This window comes from Lissotriton helveticus, chromosome 2_1, assembly GCF_964261635.1.
Source record: "Lissotriton helveticus chromosome 2_1, aLisHel1.1, whole genome shotgun sequence".
Taxonomy (NCBI): Eukaryota; Metazoa; Chordata; class Amphibia; order Caudata; family Salamandridae; genus Lissotriton; species Lissotriton helveticus.
In genome coordinates this window covers 694,806,906-694,823,803 of record NC_136059.1, presented here as the reverse complement: position 1 = coordinate 694,823,803, position 16,898 = coordinate 694,806,906, and the positions used below count along the sequence as shown (strand labels likewise).

At 44.9% G+C, this 16,898-nt stretch overlaps 1 protein-coding gene across 1 annotated transcript in view; it reads left to right on the top strand.

The window, feature by feature from the left end:
- SKIC3 (SKI3 subunit of superkiller complex) overlaps nt 1–16,898 on the top strand; it is a 1,397,627-nt gene that overhangs the window by 135,011 nt on the left and 1,245,718 nt on the right. The window contains exons 3-4 of the mRNA XM_078675399.1: nt 3,918–4,061; nt 14,781–14,872. Of these exons, the coding sequence (XP_078531525.1) occupies nt 3,918–4,061; nt 14,781–14,872 (236 nt within the window). The remainder of the gene's footprint in view (nt 1–3,917; nt 4,062–14,780; nt 14,873–16,898) is intronic.

Genomic DNA, 16,898 nt, shown 5'->3' with positions numbered 1-16,898 from the left:
GATGGCCGACGCTCCGGCAGAAGTGACACTCTAGACCTTTAGCATTCTCATGAATTCTATGTGAAGCGCTCGACTTAGAACGTTGGCGCACTTCATCTGAATTCGAGACCCGTTTGGTTGCTTTAGGCTGGGTGTCCCTAGTTAGTTAGTCAGGTTTCCCCCTTTTTAGAATTTAGAGTCCACAAAACCTTGTAGTCCTTACGTTTCCCTGGGTCGATATTAGCGGTGGTTAACTTGTGCGGAGTCCGCGCTTCCTCAGAGCGACCTCTTTTCTGTGGAAGCATCTATTTAATACTCATGCGCAGTTATTGAAAGCTCCCGAAACATACACTAGACCGCTATGCGGTTACACGAGCCGGAATTAGCTGTTCAAGACCGTCGTCGAAGAAGGAGATTCGGGAGGAGAGAACAGCCGAAATGCTATCGGACAAGCAGTTCGACAATTCATCTCTGAGAGCTAAGTCATGCGTTAAGAGTCTGCGTGAATAGCTTGAGAGTAACCAATAATTAATTGAAGACAATACTTACCAGAGCCTTGTAGAGTATCCAGCACCTATAAGGAGAAAGAAAGAATACAATGTACATTAATATTGATACTAAAGAAATAGAAAAGATGTTAATATGTTGGTAAACATTATCCTAGAAAATAATAACAGGAACAGAATTACAGATAACCCTTTTTAATGAATACTGTTGATGTTTCATGACAGAACAAATACACAAACACATCTATTAACCACAGAAAATAGAAGAGAGGCATAAGCTGAGGTCTTTCCTGGTACGTTATATACCGAGTACAGGTGTAGAAATAACCTACATAAGAGAGGCTTAGTGAGAATGCATATTTATAAGTGTTATTGTCATTTAGATTCCTGAATATCTAATTGAAGTGATATAGCTGAATGAAGATTGGAGCGGAAGCAGAAGCAACCAGCAGTCTCTTCTCTCTTTTGTTATTTTATCCACTCCCCCTCCCCTCCCCTGTGGAGGCCTAAAACACATTTATTCTAAGGTGTGCGTTTGTGGTTCCCTAGAGGTGGTATCGGGAAAAGGCATCTGTTCCTGCGCAAGATGGTAGAAGTGGCTCTGACAGTTTTAACAGCAACGTAAAATCAGTATGGGGCAGAAATTTGGAGGACAACAGTGACCACCAACAACAAAGTCAAGACCTTCATTAACACTTGTCTAATGAAAATCCTCCAAATCCGCTGGCCAAACGCCATCGGCAACAACGACCTATGGCAGCAGACCTTTCAACTCCCTGCTCTTGAAGAAATCCTGAAAAGACACTGTGGCTGGATAGGTCACACCCTCCGCAAGCCCGCATCAAACACCACCCGGCTAACCTTGAACTAGGGCCCTCAAGGGTAAAGAAAAACCTTGCACAAAGGCCTCAGAGCTGCAAGGAGATGGGTTACACCTGGAGTCAGATGGAAAGAAAAGCCTAGGACCGAGATGGCTGGAGAGTCCTGGTTGATGGCCTATACCCCAGGAGGGGTAAAAGGCATAACTAAGTAAGTATGCAAGCAGTACAAGAAGAAGGGTTAGACTAATGTTAATGAGCCTATCGTAGTGTGGACTAACAAAGAATTTGTTGTTGGCTGTGAAACAGATTAGGCCTTAGCGAGGGAGGATGTAAGAGCAGGAATCTATTTGTTCCAGTGTACTTTTAGTCTATTCACTCCCAGGGTATTGGCTTTGGAGTTCCATGTGAGTCACTCCCTTAGTATAAGGGTAGTGTAGGAGGTAAAGAGTCTGTTGTTGCGCGTTCAGAACAGCTTTTGTGCTTCAGAGCTGTGTCAGGAAACTCTTGTCCATGGTTAGTGATGCTGTTGATTAGGGTGTTTAAAAACACCGGTGATGTGGAATTCTTGGTGAATTTGTCTTGTTTTCCACCATGTATCTGATGGTACCTGTCCCAATTGAAGTTGCTGTGAGGAGAAGTTGGCAAGGATGGTGATAATACATGGGAGTAAAAAGTCAGGAACTCTGGCTCCTTCCATTAAGCAGAGTTGTATGATGTACCATGTCAAATGCAAGGACTAAAAGTCTACAATTTGAGGGCGTCCATCAAGTCACATGTTTACGTTGGTAGGATTAGAATGACCTGAACATACTTCCTCTTGTGCTATCGGGTAGGCTTTTGTTGGTACACTTCAGTGATACTCAAAAGCGTAGATTTATTTACTGCTTTGATTATTTTCCATTCTTTATTTTGAATCGGCACTGGGTACCTGTGAGGTATCCATTTTACTACAATCTTACTCTAAATGCTTACAGATATGTGGATGCTCTAGGGTCTTTTTATCTAATTTATTTGAAAGCCTGGTAGTCACTTGTGATTATTTGCTGCAGCCTTCACTATCAATCCCTTTTATCCTACATTCAAGAGGTCATACCTTTTTGGGGCGGCCCTTCCATGGCTATGGTTCGGTTTGGACACAACACATAGTGCCACCAGTCTTCCTGTTGACAGAATAACACTAATTTTTCCAGTAGATATTTGGTTCAATGCTGCTTTCCTTTTTGTATTCAAAACACAATGTATTCTTTTACAATGCTTCGATGTTCTAAATAATCATGTGATTATAAAAGGTGTATTACTTGGACAGTCCTTCAGTATCTAGCTTTTTGGGGGTTAATCTTGGGCAATATTTTTTGGTTCTCATTCTGAATAAATGGTATTGACCCAGGTAAGCCCCATACCTCGCAGCAACACAGGCATGTTTTTGAAATGCTTTCATTTAGTCCTCCATTAAAATAAATATTCTGTATATTAAGACAAAATATCAGAAAATATGTGATAACCTTACTTAAATTATTTACAGTTAATACAGCTATTTCCTTTAAGTGTTTGTGAATGCCTTTTTAGGAGCTTGGTCTGTCTATTCCAGACTGATTAGAGCAGTGCTGTTCCTCATGGCTGGCTGGATAACGATAACAAAGTATTCAAATGCTTTCTTTTTAAAGTAACTGCATATACATGTGGCTTGTGTGGATACACACACAAAAGGGGTGGGGAGAACAAAATACACGTGTAACAACACAACACAGACAAAAAAATCTGTTTTGAAAACTGCCCTCACTCACACACCTAATGTGTGACATGCTTCTTCATCGGGTCTGCTTACAAAACGCCCCGGCATAGCCACGCTTGGGGCGGAGTATAAGGGAGGAGAAAAAAAAAATAAGAAAAGTTTTTAAGGACAGGACGCAACACAAATATAACAAATGTAACAAACACAGTGATAGAACAGTGAATATCACCCTGTGACTGGGAATTGTGATAGACCAAGGTGCAGTGTTGAAAAGTGATTTAAAACTGGCTTGTGGACACCAACAGAACCTTTACTTATAGGCGCCACAGCCAGGATTAAAAGAGATAAAGATGGGTCGTGTTAAGAGAGAAATTATGATCTCAAAACACCCCTCCTGATACTGCTTGTGCCAACATGTTTCGACCGAATTACTGTGCCACGAAGGTCACCCCGGTCTTCTTCAGGACGGCTATCCCACCCAGTCCTGGTAACAGCCCAACCGCATTTCGGTCAAAGGCCAACAAAGTTTCTCTTGATCAAAATCTGATTATAACGTGTGGAGGAGAATCCCAACAACACGGGAAGCAACATACGATTTTACCAATGGTTCAAAATCGAAATGGTGCCCAGCAGGTAGGTCTCCAAAGAACACAACTAATCCGTAGGAGAGCCTTGCCGCAGCAGCCTGTCCTCGGGTCGCCATGTGGATAACTGAAAGTCTAGCATGGATCTTGACCAACGATACCACTCTTACATGAGAGGAATAGGCGATCACATTAAAATAATACTAGTACCAACATTGCTAACAAGGAACATAGCTGTATTTGTGGGTCTGCTATTATGTAAAGTATTATTCATTTTCTTTCCTTCTATATTTAGGCAGTGCTTAAAGTGGAGAAAACCAACTATAATGCCTGGGTTTTTATTGGAGTGGCTGCAACAGAGCTAGACCAACCAGACCAGGCACAAGCAGCTTACAAAAAAGCCACAGAGCTTGAACCTGACCAGCTCTTGGCATGGCAGGTATGTGCTTAAACATGTGTGCACTAATGTATCATTTTAATTTAGACCTTTGTGTATTTATCATGTATTTGTTTTTTATATGAGATATATCCTGCCTAATGTGATATGTTTCAGAATTCATGTGCGAGTAAATGTAGTTTTCTGTCAGAATCCATCTAATGCTATGTTCAGCTCACCATAGATTTCACACACATTTCTCACAAAAAGGAGACCATGAATGTCATTAAACCAAAGTTTGTAGCTAGTGTCAAGTGTCACTGTTCTTATTGGTAGTTTTTTTTTGGATTTACAGTCTAGTTGGCAGATTGTGACTTGTGTGTACACGAATCTCCTCAATTCAACAGGAATTTCCTCCGGTGGTGTTCATTAAATTCTTCCTATGGATCACTGTGAGAAATTGAGTTGTTGGTTGAGGAGGTGTGAAACCTTCTCAAGCAACAGCCACAATCCTTGTCAGGGCGTACCACAAAAAGTCATTAACCTGTGCTTAACCATCTGGTAGCCACTCCTCTAGTTCAAAACGTTTTCTCTCTAACTCCTCCACCTGTCGTTCTCCCTGTTCATTCAGCAGCCAGTCACTAATTTGGACAAATTGTTATTGAAACACTTGATTACTTCCTTTGTTGTTCAGGTTATTCCAGTTACTGTATCCAATCTCTATGGTCCTACAAACTGTTGACGTTGCGGTCCTGCTAGAGTACTCATCACGACCACCATCGTGATTAGAAGAGAGTTTACTGAATGCACAAGTGGAATGTGATAATCTAGCACCTCATAGCTAGAGTCTTCACGGTGAGCACTGGCTGAATCGACTCCCCAACAGATAAAAGAATACAATTGAATTCCACCGCAAAACCTTTAAAACAAGCATGATTTCCATGAAGTTTAATTCCACCATTCAACATTCAATCGAGATAAACAAGTCTTCAATCAGGGAAGTCTCCTCTAAGGACCTTTTCAAATTGTTGCTCAACATACTTGGTGTTGCTAGTATGATAAGTTATGTTATGTTATGTTATGTTATTATTGTCTTCTATAGCGCACGGCTACTCAACATTGACAGCCTAAGAAGGACAAACACAACACAGAGACACAGACGGGAACTGTTAAAAAAGGGAGTCTAAAGGGCAAAGAGCCAGGTTTTCTGGTATTGAATGTTGTAGCAGTGCACAATAATATAAATGTTCACGGGTCATTTAAATGTGACGTTGTTTGCCAGTACCTCAGGCACAGCTCAGAATGAGTGCATTATAGAGATATTTTTCATTGCAGTGGATTCAGTTGCAGTCACAGATGCAGTGCTACTCAGTTGACCACTACATCTGCGTGTGCACTCCTATCATCATTTCTTAAACACCCCAGGACATGAATAATGTGAAAATTGCCGGGAATCAGAATTGGTTGGCTAGCCTTTAAAGTGTTTCTCCTTATAATGAAGGGAATACTCCCTAGGATCTCACAAACAACTTGACCTCCACCTTCAACAAGAATGTGGAAGTGGGCTTAAAGGCACTGTGCAAAGAAACAATGATTCTAATGTTAATGGCTTTTGGAAAATAAATTCAGAGGACCTTGCCCCCGTGCTTCCTCATTCCCATACTGAGGGCTCTGTGCAGTAAGAAGTGGTCTCGAGGCAGATCATATTCCGCCCGAAATTCTTCGAAGGAGAGCAACTCAGTCCCGGAAGAGATCTCCCAAGCTTCTAAGCCCGTCCAGTTCCCCTGTGCGGAAAGTGTTGGAGCAAGGCTATGGGCCGGTCAGGAGAGTAGGGCCTTCTACAATCAACGCTTTGTAGATATCTGGCCCAGCATCTAGATATCTCTTTAGTTTCAGTTGTGTCTCCTGTAGTTCTCCGTTGCACACGCATCAGTATCTTTGCCAGTACCAAAGCTGCTGGTGCAAATGGGTGTTGCGCCCATCCCAGGTTCCTCCCAGCCTCTGAATCAGCCAATTAAGTTGTGCTGCAAGGTAATATGTTTCGAGGTCCGGGACTGCCAACCCGCCAGTCGCTGTGGAACGCTGCATTTTGCTAACACCACCTTTCTGCGGCCCGTACCCCATATAAATTATATGATCTGTGAGCCCAAGTCCCTACACCTCGCAAATGGGATCCATACTGGTAGGGCCCCAAAGAAGTACAGTAAATGTGCCATGGCCACCATCTTCAGGAGGGCCACTCTACCTGCCGTCAACAGCGGCAGGGACTTCCAAAAGTCCACAGAGGAACGGAGAAAGCTTATCGCTCTGCCTACTTTGCCCTCCAGAAGCTCAGCAGATCCATGATATACCTTCACTCCGAGGTACGCCAAACAGCTGGGTTCCTACTGCAGGTTGCCCAGCACAGTTGGTGGAGGCCGATTAGGTGTCATGGGGAGCAATCTCGATTTCTGCCAGTTGACCTTTAGGAGTGAGAGGCTGCAAAAGGACTCCAGCATGAACTGAGCCCCTTTCAAATCCTCTGTTGTGTCGCTGAGGTATATTAGAAGGTCGTCCGCATACAAGGCTATATGATTTTGTGCCCCTTTCACTACCAGTCCCCTGTAGTCCCGTACTGTTTTTGCCCGGCAGGCCTGCGACTCCATGGCCAGGGCGAACATTAGCGGGGACAGGGGGACACCCCTGTTGTGTGCCCTGATCCACCGCCTCACTCTGGGAGACTGCCCTTCCCGTGCGCACTCTTTCCGTTGGGCTTTCATTTTGTAATTGCACCCACGCTGAGAAGTCACCTCCTAATCCCAACGCTTCCAGCACCTCCTTGAGGAAGGGCCACTCCAGGCAGTCAAAGGCCTTCTCAATGTCCACTGCGAACAACGCCGCGGTGGTTCTATCATGGTCCTCTATATCCATAATGTCCAGGAGCTGTAGTACGTTCATTGCTATGTTCCGCCCTGGGATAAATCCGCCCTGATCCAGATGGACCAGCTTTGGCATATGTGGCAGAAGTTGGGTTGCCATGACCTTGCTTAGCATTTTGTAATCCACGTTCAGCATGGAAAGTGGCCTATAGGCCGTGTAATTGTGCGCCGGTTTTCGGTACCGGGACAATGAGGGCCGCTGGTGCTTTCCGGTAATGTCCCGGTTTCCCGAGCCGCAGTATACCGTGAGACCAGTCTAGGGGCTAGTTCTCCCAAATGCGTCAAATAAAACTCTGCCTGCAGGCCATCAGTGGCAGGCGTCTTGGTATGCGCCGTATGCTTGATGGCTGGCCGTGTTTCCTGCAGGGTAATGTCTGACCCCGGTGCTTCTGTCTCTTCTGTCTCTAGGCATGGCAACTGCAGTCCCTTCAAGTATTCTCGGGCTGCAGTCCTATCCCAAGTTGTTGAACCTCGATATAGTAATAATATAATATTGTGCAAAATTGACATTGGTCTTCTCTTGCCTGTAAGTGTCTATTACCCTTTCTATCGTCCATCTCTACTACAGGGGAGCCTTTGCCGATAGAATTAGCTAACCACGCCAAGATTTATCCCTCTCTGCATGCGTATGGTCTAGGTATTGTTTATAATCGAAGCACCTAGGTCTTTCAGTCTGTCGCGCTACTTCCTCCCTAGGTTCTTGTATTCCCTGTTGCAACTCTGGGTTCCCACTCTAGCTCTGTAAGGGTGTTTTCCACTTCCCCAACCCCTAGGAGGAGCAGGCGTCTGATCTCAGTGTTTTCTGCTATGCATTGTTTCCGCAGGACCACTCCTCTGCATGGGCTTATTTGGGAGCACCCATGTAGGAGAGTAGGGTCTGCAATCCTATGATCACCCAGATTTTTGCTTTTTGCTGCACTGGTTTACGACTTTCCCTGGCTGTGGGCCTGCTAATCAGACCCACAGCCTAGCTGTTCTCTCTATCCAAATTGTACTCAGGTACTGAATTGGCACTGGGCCCTCTCCAAGTCCCTGTACCCAGGGCTGAGGTGCACCCAGAAGTCTCCCAGGGGCTGAAGCATGTATTGTGCCACCCCTGGACTGACTAACTAAACTGACACAACTGGCTGCACGACAGCTGGGGCAAGGTGGTGTACTCACCCTTTGCTTTAGATATAGTATACCTATATCTAACCCTAAAATGGACACACAGATCTCCTATCAGTCACTCCTATGGCAGGCCTTAACAATCCTGAAGGCAGAGTGCTTGGAATCAGGTGAGATGGTGCTCTGGCATGAGCTGAGCCTGTCTGCGGCTTTCGGGATCTATCCCTTAGCCGTTTCCATGATATTGCATACCATATACTCTTAAGTGCATTATAATCCTCGCGGTTATGTGCCAACTCTGGTATCGCTTTATCAAAACATGTCGAGTAAGGTGTCATACGAATTGGAATACTAACCCCTCGCCAATTCTGGCGACGGGGTTAGCATTCCACCCTTCTAGAGGGACACGACATGTATGTAACCCCTAACCCCGGTTAAAGTCAAACAGAGCCTCAGCTCCACAAAATGGATGCTGCCACCGAGACACAAGTCTGCCCTCCTGCTGCTGGGAGTCCTCCCAGAGCAGGAGATAAGGACAAAGGGTTTCCTGCCAGGGGCGGTGCCAGCACCGTCCCAGACAGGATTTTGTGTATCCTAGGTAGGCAGGGCTTCAGAGGAAGGTGACTGCAAGTGGCACCCCGGTGCTCACTATGCATAGGCCGGCTTGAACCAGTTCCAGGGACACTCCAGACCCTGAGCTGGGGAAAAGCCCGCCAAGGAAGTGGGTGTAACCACCCCCCTCCTGGTCCCACCCATAGGGCAGGACTTAGTCGCGTGCCAGCCCCCTTTTCCCAGATAAAGGTAGGAGCAGGCCCCCTTCCAAATTAGATCATCTTTGGAATCAAGACACGACTTTCTACGAAAGGACTTCAAGATTTCCTTCTTCAAGATTCTCCCTTGTGGCTAATGAGTAGTCCCCCTGCATCCGCAGGCACCATCGCAAGAACACTGCGGTCTGCTGTAAGTCCTTCCTCCGGAATCCGACTGCCCAGCTCGACAAGACCCGGCTTCCCTGGCACCTCCGACCTCTACTCACCTCTACAGCCAAGCTGAGAACCGTGAGTGCGACGAGACCTCAAGGGACCGACTATTGCCAAGACTGCACGACTTCTGCACAGCACGCCCGCCGAGTAATTTCCTGGTGAGTGCTTTGGGGTCCGAGAAGCCCCGACCCTGAGCAGCTCCAGCACCGAAGATCAGCCCCCCAGCATCTCCACGATCGGCGTGGGGCCCTTCTGCTTTTTGCTGCTCACCGCGTTGTTTGGCTACTAGCCCGCTCGCTTGTGGCCTTCTGAACGACGCCCGACGACATCACTGCTGCTGGTCTGGTTGCTCCAGACTGGCTCTTGCTCCCTTCCAGAAGAGGAGCACCCCGGACCCTCCTGGTCCACTCAAGACGCCATTTTGAGTCCACCGCGTGGGCTTGAATTAGCCAAGGCTTTGTTGCCCAATCCTGGGTTCTTCGACGCCGACAGCTTCATCCATCGTGGGACAGCTCGCCTCTCCATCCTGGTCGCCGACAACGCCTCCTGGTCCGTGAGATCTGCAGAGCCAGCGTCGCCCACTCACCTAGTCGAGGTGACTACCATCCGGTGCCCTCCTGGTGCCCACTGACTACTGGCTAGTAGTCACGAACTTGGTCCCCTCTGCTTTCAGGTGTAATCCATCTTCCAGATCCAGGCTTGGATCAACTCGAACTATCTTCACTGGTCGCCTGCCAGCATCTTTTCTTCCAGGCTCCTGGTCCGGCAACGAGGATTCCCGACGTCTTTTGAGACATATGCAGCTGCAGCCCCTGGGCTAGGTAACTTCGGCATTTCGGTGCCCCAGCATAGCCTCACTATCCAAGGGTCAGGATCCACTGTCGTTTTCTCCCTACAAGGTCGGGTTCGCCCGTGAACACTAACTTTAACTTTACTAGCTTCCATAGACTTTGTCCCGCATCCTGCGTGAGAGTGCACACTCTGCACCCGAGTCCCCTGGGCCTCCTAGAAGTAATCTAACGATTCCCTAGTCAAGTCCTAGCGATTCCAAAGCCTATTAGTACTGTACTTACCTGCTAGTAATTTCGCATTCCACTTTTAGAGTATATGGTTTTTCGTGCCCCTCTGGCATTTGTGTATACCGTGCTAACTTAAGTATTTTCGTAAGAGTTTTGTTGTGTGCCTAGCACCCTGTCCTCATAAAGAGTACAGGGTTGTTGTGATTCTAATAAATACACTGTTTATTTTCATAACACTTGTGTGGTGTCCTTTCACTGGGTGTTCAAGGGGTAATGTGATGGTGAAACAGCTGGCTTAACACGCCCTCTAGAGTCTTAGCCTTAGACTGCTCGTATCCATGCTACTAGGATAGCTGGTCTATAAGGTTGACTTACAACCAATCATCAATAAGGGTTGTTTGGACTGATATATAGTGATCACTAGAATAGTGAGCACTGCACATCAGGCCAACTTACCACAACCCCCAGGTCAGATTTTTATCTGTGGCCTGTCGGGATGGATCTTGATCGTGGCCGGCCTGTCTGAGATCTTTAGCAATGCTGCTCACTCCGCGTTAGGCCACGCCCCCCTGGACAGCCCTTCACCCATGCCTATACACTCTAAACATGCATGCAGGGATCTTATTAAGGTAGGGAGTATGAAAATACCGGTCTTTCATTTTGCTGGCAGTTAGATGACCTTCATTGAAAGCAACCTACTCAGGTAGGTGATTAGTGGTTATCCTTTCCCACAAGGGTTTAAACATCAGAACTGTAAAAGATATTGGCCCTTATCTCTCCCTAAAAGGGGCTCCTCATTATGCCTATCCATTATGCACATGTTTCCATAAGTATTGAAGAAGTGTTGCTTCTCCGTGAATCTCTCTTCTGATTTTCGTTTCTTCTCCACATCCTTCTCGGATTTAGGAGCGATTTTGTAAGTTGAATTCTAGATGAGCATCTAACATTTAACATCTACTTTGAAAGATTTTTAGGAAACCAGCATTGAAGGCCAGGTATTTGTAGCATATGTGTCACCATAACTCGGTACAGTTGTTAGAAAACAGACAGTTTCCTCACGGGACCCCCTGTATATAAAACTATATTACACACTGGCTAAAAGGTCCTTCAGAAGCTACCAGAGATCTCAATATTTGAGGAAAAGCTGTGACTTCAGCTTTCTTGAGTGGGATGCCAGTGAGTGCAATATGCTGTGCTCCATAGTTTGAAAAAGCATTACTGACTTTACTCACAGGTACATCGAATCACAGTTCTGCAGGCCAGTCTGTTGAAGCTCTCTAGTGAAACACTTTGATTCTGAGCCATGCCTTCCCCCTTAATGCTGCCTTGGGAAGGGTTCCTTTGAGAAATTTGTAGGAGGGAGTAGCCGTAATGCTCTTTCTAATTTGTAGCTAGCTTTCCACAGATTCCTCATTGCCTTCCCATGGCAGATAGTGTCAAGTATTGGAGAGTATATGTGTGTTTCATTTGCTCGATTTCTTTCAATCCCTGGTCTTTGCGAAGTGCAGAACTGTCAGAACTAATGCTAGTAGGGATGCCTTTTTGGCGCTGCTATGACACTTTGTTATGTTTTGATGCAAGATTTATAGAATGCATTACTGCCCCCAGAATGGGGCTTTTTTTTGTTTTATATAGACCCGAAGGTATCAGACCGCTCTACATGAGTGCTAGTTGCGTTACAGACAGATATAGTTGTTTTTCTTGGGCACTGGGAGATTAAGTGATTTGCCCAGAATCACAGGATGTAGAGCGTCCCTGCCAAGGCTCGAACCCAGTTCCCCAGCTCCGAAGTCGACCGCTCTAGCCTTGAGGCCACATGTTCTTCCCAGTTCTAGGGGGGGAGGGGCTTCCCAGCGTTAGGCCTACAAGCACACACCTGCAGCTGACAGCCTTCCACGAAAAGAGGGTAAGAGGCTAGATTGAGAAAATCCAAGTCTTTAGGAATTTCCTAAACAGAAGATGGCTTTGAGTATTTCTGATAGAGAGGGAAGAGCGTTCCAGAGTGAGGGAGCCAGAGCACGAAAAAAATGAGCCCTCAGCTCTGACTCTCCTTACTTGGGGAACTATAACCAAGTTCTGGTTGGCGGAACACAGGGAGCGTGTGGGCTGGTAGGATTAAATAAGCTGGCTCAGAATAGGGGCCCCCTGGCAATGTAGAATCTTACTGTTAAAACAAATGTCTTAAAATGAATGTGTTTCTCCACAGGGAGCCAATGAAAACTGAGCAGATGGCCTGTGGCAGAGCAAAACCTGGGAAGAGAAAAAAACAACCTAGCAGCTGCATTTTGGGCTAGCTGGAGTCTTTTAGAAACAGATCGATTGGCACCTCAGTATAAAATGTTACAATAGTCCAACCGAGAAAGAATGGCCGCCTGAATTATAATTTGACAAATATGGAGGTCAAAAAGCCCCAGAATAGGTTTAAGATTTCTCAGGAGACCGAAGCAAGTGTCGGCAAAAGATTTAGCTTGAACCTCAAAGGCCAGAATGTTGTCAATTCAAACTCCTAGATTTGTAATAGACTACTTGGGTTGGAGGTAGGCCCCAAGGGAGGCGGGCCACCAATAGTCGTCCCAAACAGGGCTATGTTTGCCAACAAGAAGAATCTCTGTCTTGTCAGCATTCAGGCATAGACAGTTATCCACTGTGCCACCGCAAGCATGCCTTTGTGGAAATTATCAATATCAAGTGGTGGAGTGTCCTAGAATGAAAGTACAAGCTGGGTATCGCCAGCATACGAAACCAGTTTAAGCTAAAAAGATTCTACAACTCGAGCTAAAGGCTGGATGTATATGTTAAACGGGGTAGGGCTTAAGGATGAGCCCTGAGGAATGCTGTACCGCGTGAGATTGTCTACTGTAAGGGGGAGAGATATCTTGAAAAGAGGCAAACCAGGAAATGGCGACACCCCCATGCCAATATCTTGCAGGCGCTCAAGTAAACTTTGGTGAGACACTGTATGGAATGTAGCAGTAGGTACGAGTAGAATCAGGGCGGAGGATCTGCCCTCATCCGAAGTGCTATGAAGATGTACCAAAAACAGAGAGGAGAGCAGATTCCGTGCTGTGACAGTCCGAAATCCCTTCTGGAAAGCATCCAGAATATGGTTGTCTTCTAAGAATTTAGTTAAAATACCGTTGACATAATGTTCTGTAACCTTAGCCAGAAAGGAATGGAGGGAAATGGGCCAGAAGTTTTCTGGCTTGGAGGCATCCAAAGATGGTTTCTTGAGGAGGGGACAAACTTTCGCTTGCTTTCATGGGCCAGTCACCGGAGCGGTAGGCAACAAGAGATTGACCAGTTCTAGGCAAGGAGGAAGAAGCTGGTCCTGTAGTTTCATAAGAAGATCCAGTTTAAGAGGATCATCCCAAGAATCAGATTTTACGTGGCTCCAGAGAGTCTGAAAAGAAGGCAGACCTATAAGAGGCAATGAATTGAGAAAGGCTACTGAGGAGTTGGTGACTACCGGCGGCAGAGCATCAGACATTTACACAAAGGTTGTCAAGGGGTCAATGCGAATAAATGTCTTCAATCTTATTTGAAAAAAAGTCAGCTAGGTTGTTACACTGCTTTCTGTTACTGCTGTATCTTACCGATCCTATGCTGATCGTGCACTGCCACTTTAATTTATAGTTGTTTTGGGGCCCGCTTTCCTTAAAATGAACTAGGATAAGACTGGAGTATTGATGATAGATTGAGACTCTGTACTGGACGGATCTATGCTGATCAGAACATCCAGAAGCCAGCTTATCAGAGTCCCGAAGGTCAGGAACCTGGACTTTATGCTTGATAGTAATCTGCCAATGTAGGTTCAAATCGAACGTTCGGCAGTCTTATATTTTTATGGCTCCACCTACAAGAGCTCCTGTTTTACATTCCATGCCAAAATGAGTCCACTCTCCTCGGAGAAGAGATCCTCCTGCTGTGGGCTATGATAATTCCATGCGCCTTGGCCTCCATTTGTCAGCAATTGGCAGAGTTCAGTGGATCCAAAATATGGGTGTGCAACTTGTATTTAATCTGCGGAAATTTGACTGAGTAGCTACTTTATGGCAGTCTCTTCGTGGCTTCCTGTGAAGTGCAAGTCTTCTTAAAAGTACTAAGTTATTGCACACTGGGTGTACTATACGACTTGGCCTACTTTCCGGTCTGCTTCCTGCAGTCTATTACACCTAACAGGCTCCTGAAATCAGACAATCCAATTTTGCAGCAGCAATTTTGAGGTTCTCATGTTGAAGTTATGCAACCAGCCTTATGTTCGCCTTCTCCTTACAGAGGATCAACTTAAATAAATAAATCTAAAAGGTTATATTTTGGTTTGGGTTGGTATTCACTTTCTTTCTGTTTGGAGGGGTGAGGGTGGGAGCCCCTTTATTTTTGTGATGTATGTTGAGTCGAAATAAATAATGCTTCAAAATACTCTGAGATTATTGCAAGTCCAGGAATACGTTTCTTCTGGGGAAACTGTGTGAATGGGTGATTTCATCAGAAAACATTTTTCCGAAGGAAAGTACCTTATTCTTCCTGAGCCCGAACGTTGTATGTAAGTAACAATTCCTACATTTTGTTTTTTAACTGTATGGTTACATATTGACTTTGCTTACAAAGTTGACAATGCAATTATGGTATGTTCAGCATGCCCAGCAACCAAATTTCATAAGTCGTCTTGTTTTAAAGTAAAATTACAGCATGGTCTTATGTTCAAATGGATAAAAAACTCTGAAATGAAATGTATGCTTCTGTTTTTTTTTAAAGGGCCTAGGAAGTCTGTATGAGAAGTTTAACCAGAAAGATTTCAAAGATGACTTGCCAAAAGTCTATGAAAAGCTTTTGGTACTCTATAAGGGGTAAGAGAAATTGAGGCTACAGTCAATTCAAGGAGTCATGTTCTATTTGTGCAACTGTTTTTTTCTAACTTGGTGCATTTTCATCCATGCCCGACCTTCAGAAATTGTACTTTCAGAAACGTCGATTTGATCGTTTCTATCATACAGAGTTGAACATTTTAAGAGCTTTCGACTGAAAAATGCTAGATGTTTTTGTAAATATTTTAAACATTTCTTAGCCACTAGATTAGTTCCCCGCATTCAGTGTTATCCAGAATAGCATCATATTTATCACATTGGTCCCCTTACTTATTCTTTGTAGTACTATACATTTCATTGTGGTATTTTCGTTGCTTTTGGTTTTCTGCTTAATTTAGCCCAAATCTAATCGAACAATTGTCGTTCTATCACTTCCCAAATCTTCGTGAGGAAAAGAAGGTTAAAGTGTTGCCTCCCATCTTGAGAATTATATCCTTAACAAGTTCCTGCTGGGAGATTTTTAAATTGGTTTAAGAGCTGGCATTGCACAGAAACAGCTCCTTTTATTGAATATTATGATTCTTGTTGGCCTTGCAGAGACTTTTGATATCCAAGATCATGCCATCGTTCTAGAAACCATGCGTTTGTGGACTGGCATAACTGGTCAGGTTCTGTAATCATTATGCTTCTGTGCCTGAAATCTTTTTTAGCAGGTGAGAATGTGTATCTGCTTTTCTCCCGAGGACTAGCACCTTTACCTGCATCTAAACTCGGCGACAGATGCCAAACGCTTTAATAATTTTTTTTGTCCATCAAATCTTGTATGTTATAACACCGCCTAAACTCATACCTGCACAAGACAAGTTTCTGCTCCTCTCATCCGACCTAGGCAGTGCTAACTTGGTTGCCTGGAGTTCCCCTCTAACAGCCTCTAGGACTTCCCCTAAAATTGGTTACCTCAGACAAATTCCTTTATTTTGTGAGGTATTACAGGCTACGTCTCGATTTGCACATTAAGAGCATTACCATGAGCACCCAACATCAGCAAATGGCATCTTCAGAACATCAAACCCTACTCCCATGAAGGTGATTGAAGAATGAATTTCAAGCTTACCATACCGCATGAAGTACAGTAATGCCTTATTGATTCCTTTTGTTCACATTCAGGACCTCCCCCTCCCTATTCCAGCTCCCTCCTCTAGACTTCTGCACATTTCACAAAAAAACTGCATAGTCCTTAAAGATGTTACATGTCTCTCCATGGAGGACGGACCATCAACAAAACTGCATGTCTCATTTACAGTGCCATCTTTAAAAAAAACCTCTGACGTGAAGTTCCTTTCTTTTTATGTAATCTGTTCCTGCTCCTTTTCAGGTAATTCACCTAGAAGCTGGGATAACCTATCACGAGTACTTAGACTGGCATCTTGTTAGTCTCCCTCAAATCTGGCCGATGCTTCCGCTTGAGAAATAGCTCACTACTGCCTGAGGCCTGTTATCCCATCTTCCCTTCCTGTACAAAACTTACATTTTGGCCTACCATAAACCCCCTGTTTGTTCTTATCTAAACATCGTTGCCCCTATCCAACATTTGGGTCTCCCGGCTTCCAATGTTTAGCCTGCCTGATAATGTAACCTCTATCATTTATGACTCTGACCTGCCTCATTACAAACCTTCTCTTGCTCATAACCATGCCTTATGATTTCCCTTGGCTACTCTCTTATGCTGTAATCGTTGTTCAGTCCCTTGTAAATTACAATATATTTCTCCTACACTGCACTTTTATGTGTAAATGTATGTATACAAAATACCCTTTACCAAGCCTCTCAATTAACACAACATTTATCGTCCCTGTATAAACTTGAAATTGCTTTTTTCCTGTTGTCCCTACGTGGATGAGTGCAGTGATTTCTTGCAAAACGTTCTGTAGTAGGGGATCTCTGTGTATAGTCATAATCTAGTGAATAGTCCCGCTCATGTGCGGGGGACCCCGGAGCAATCAAAAATAATCTCTTAAGCTGTCTTCTGTGCAGTCCTGCATAGACACTTAAGAGCGAATTAAAGACA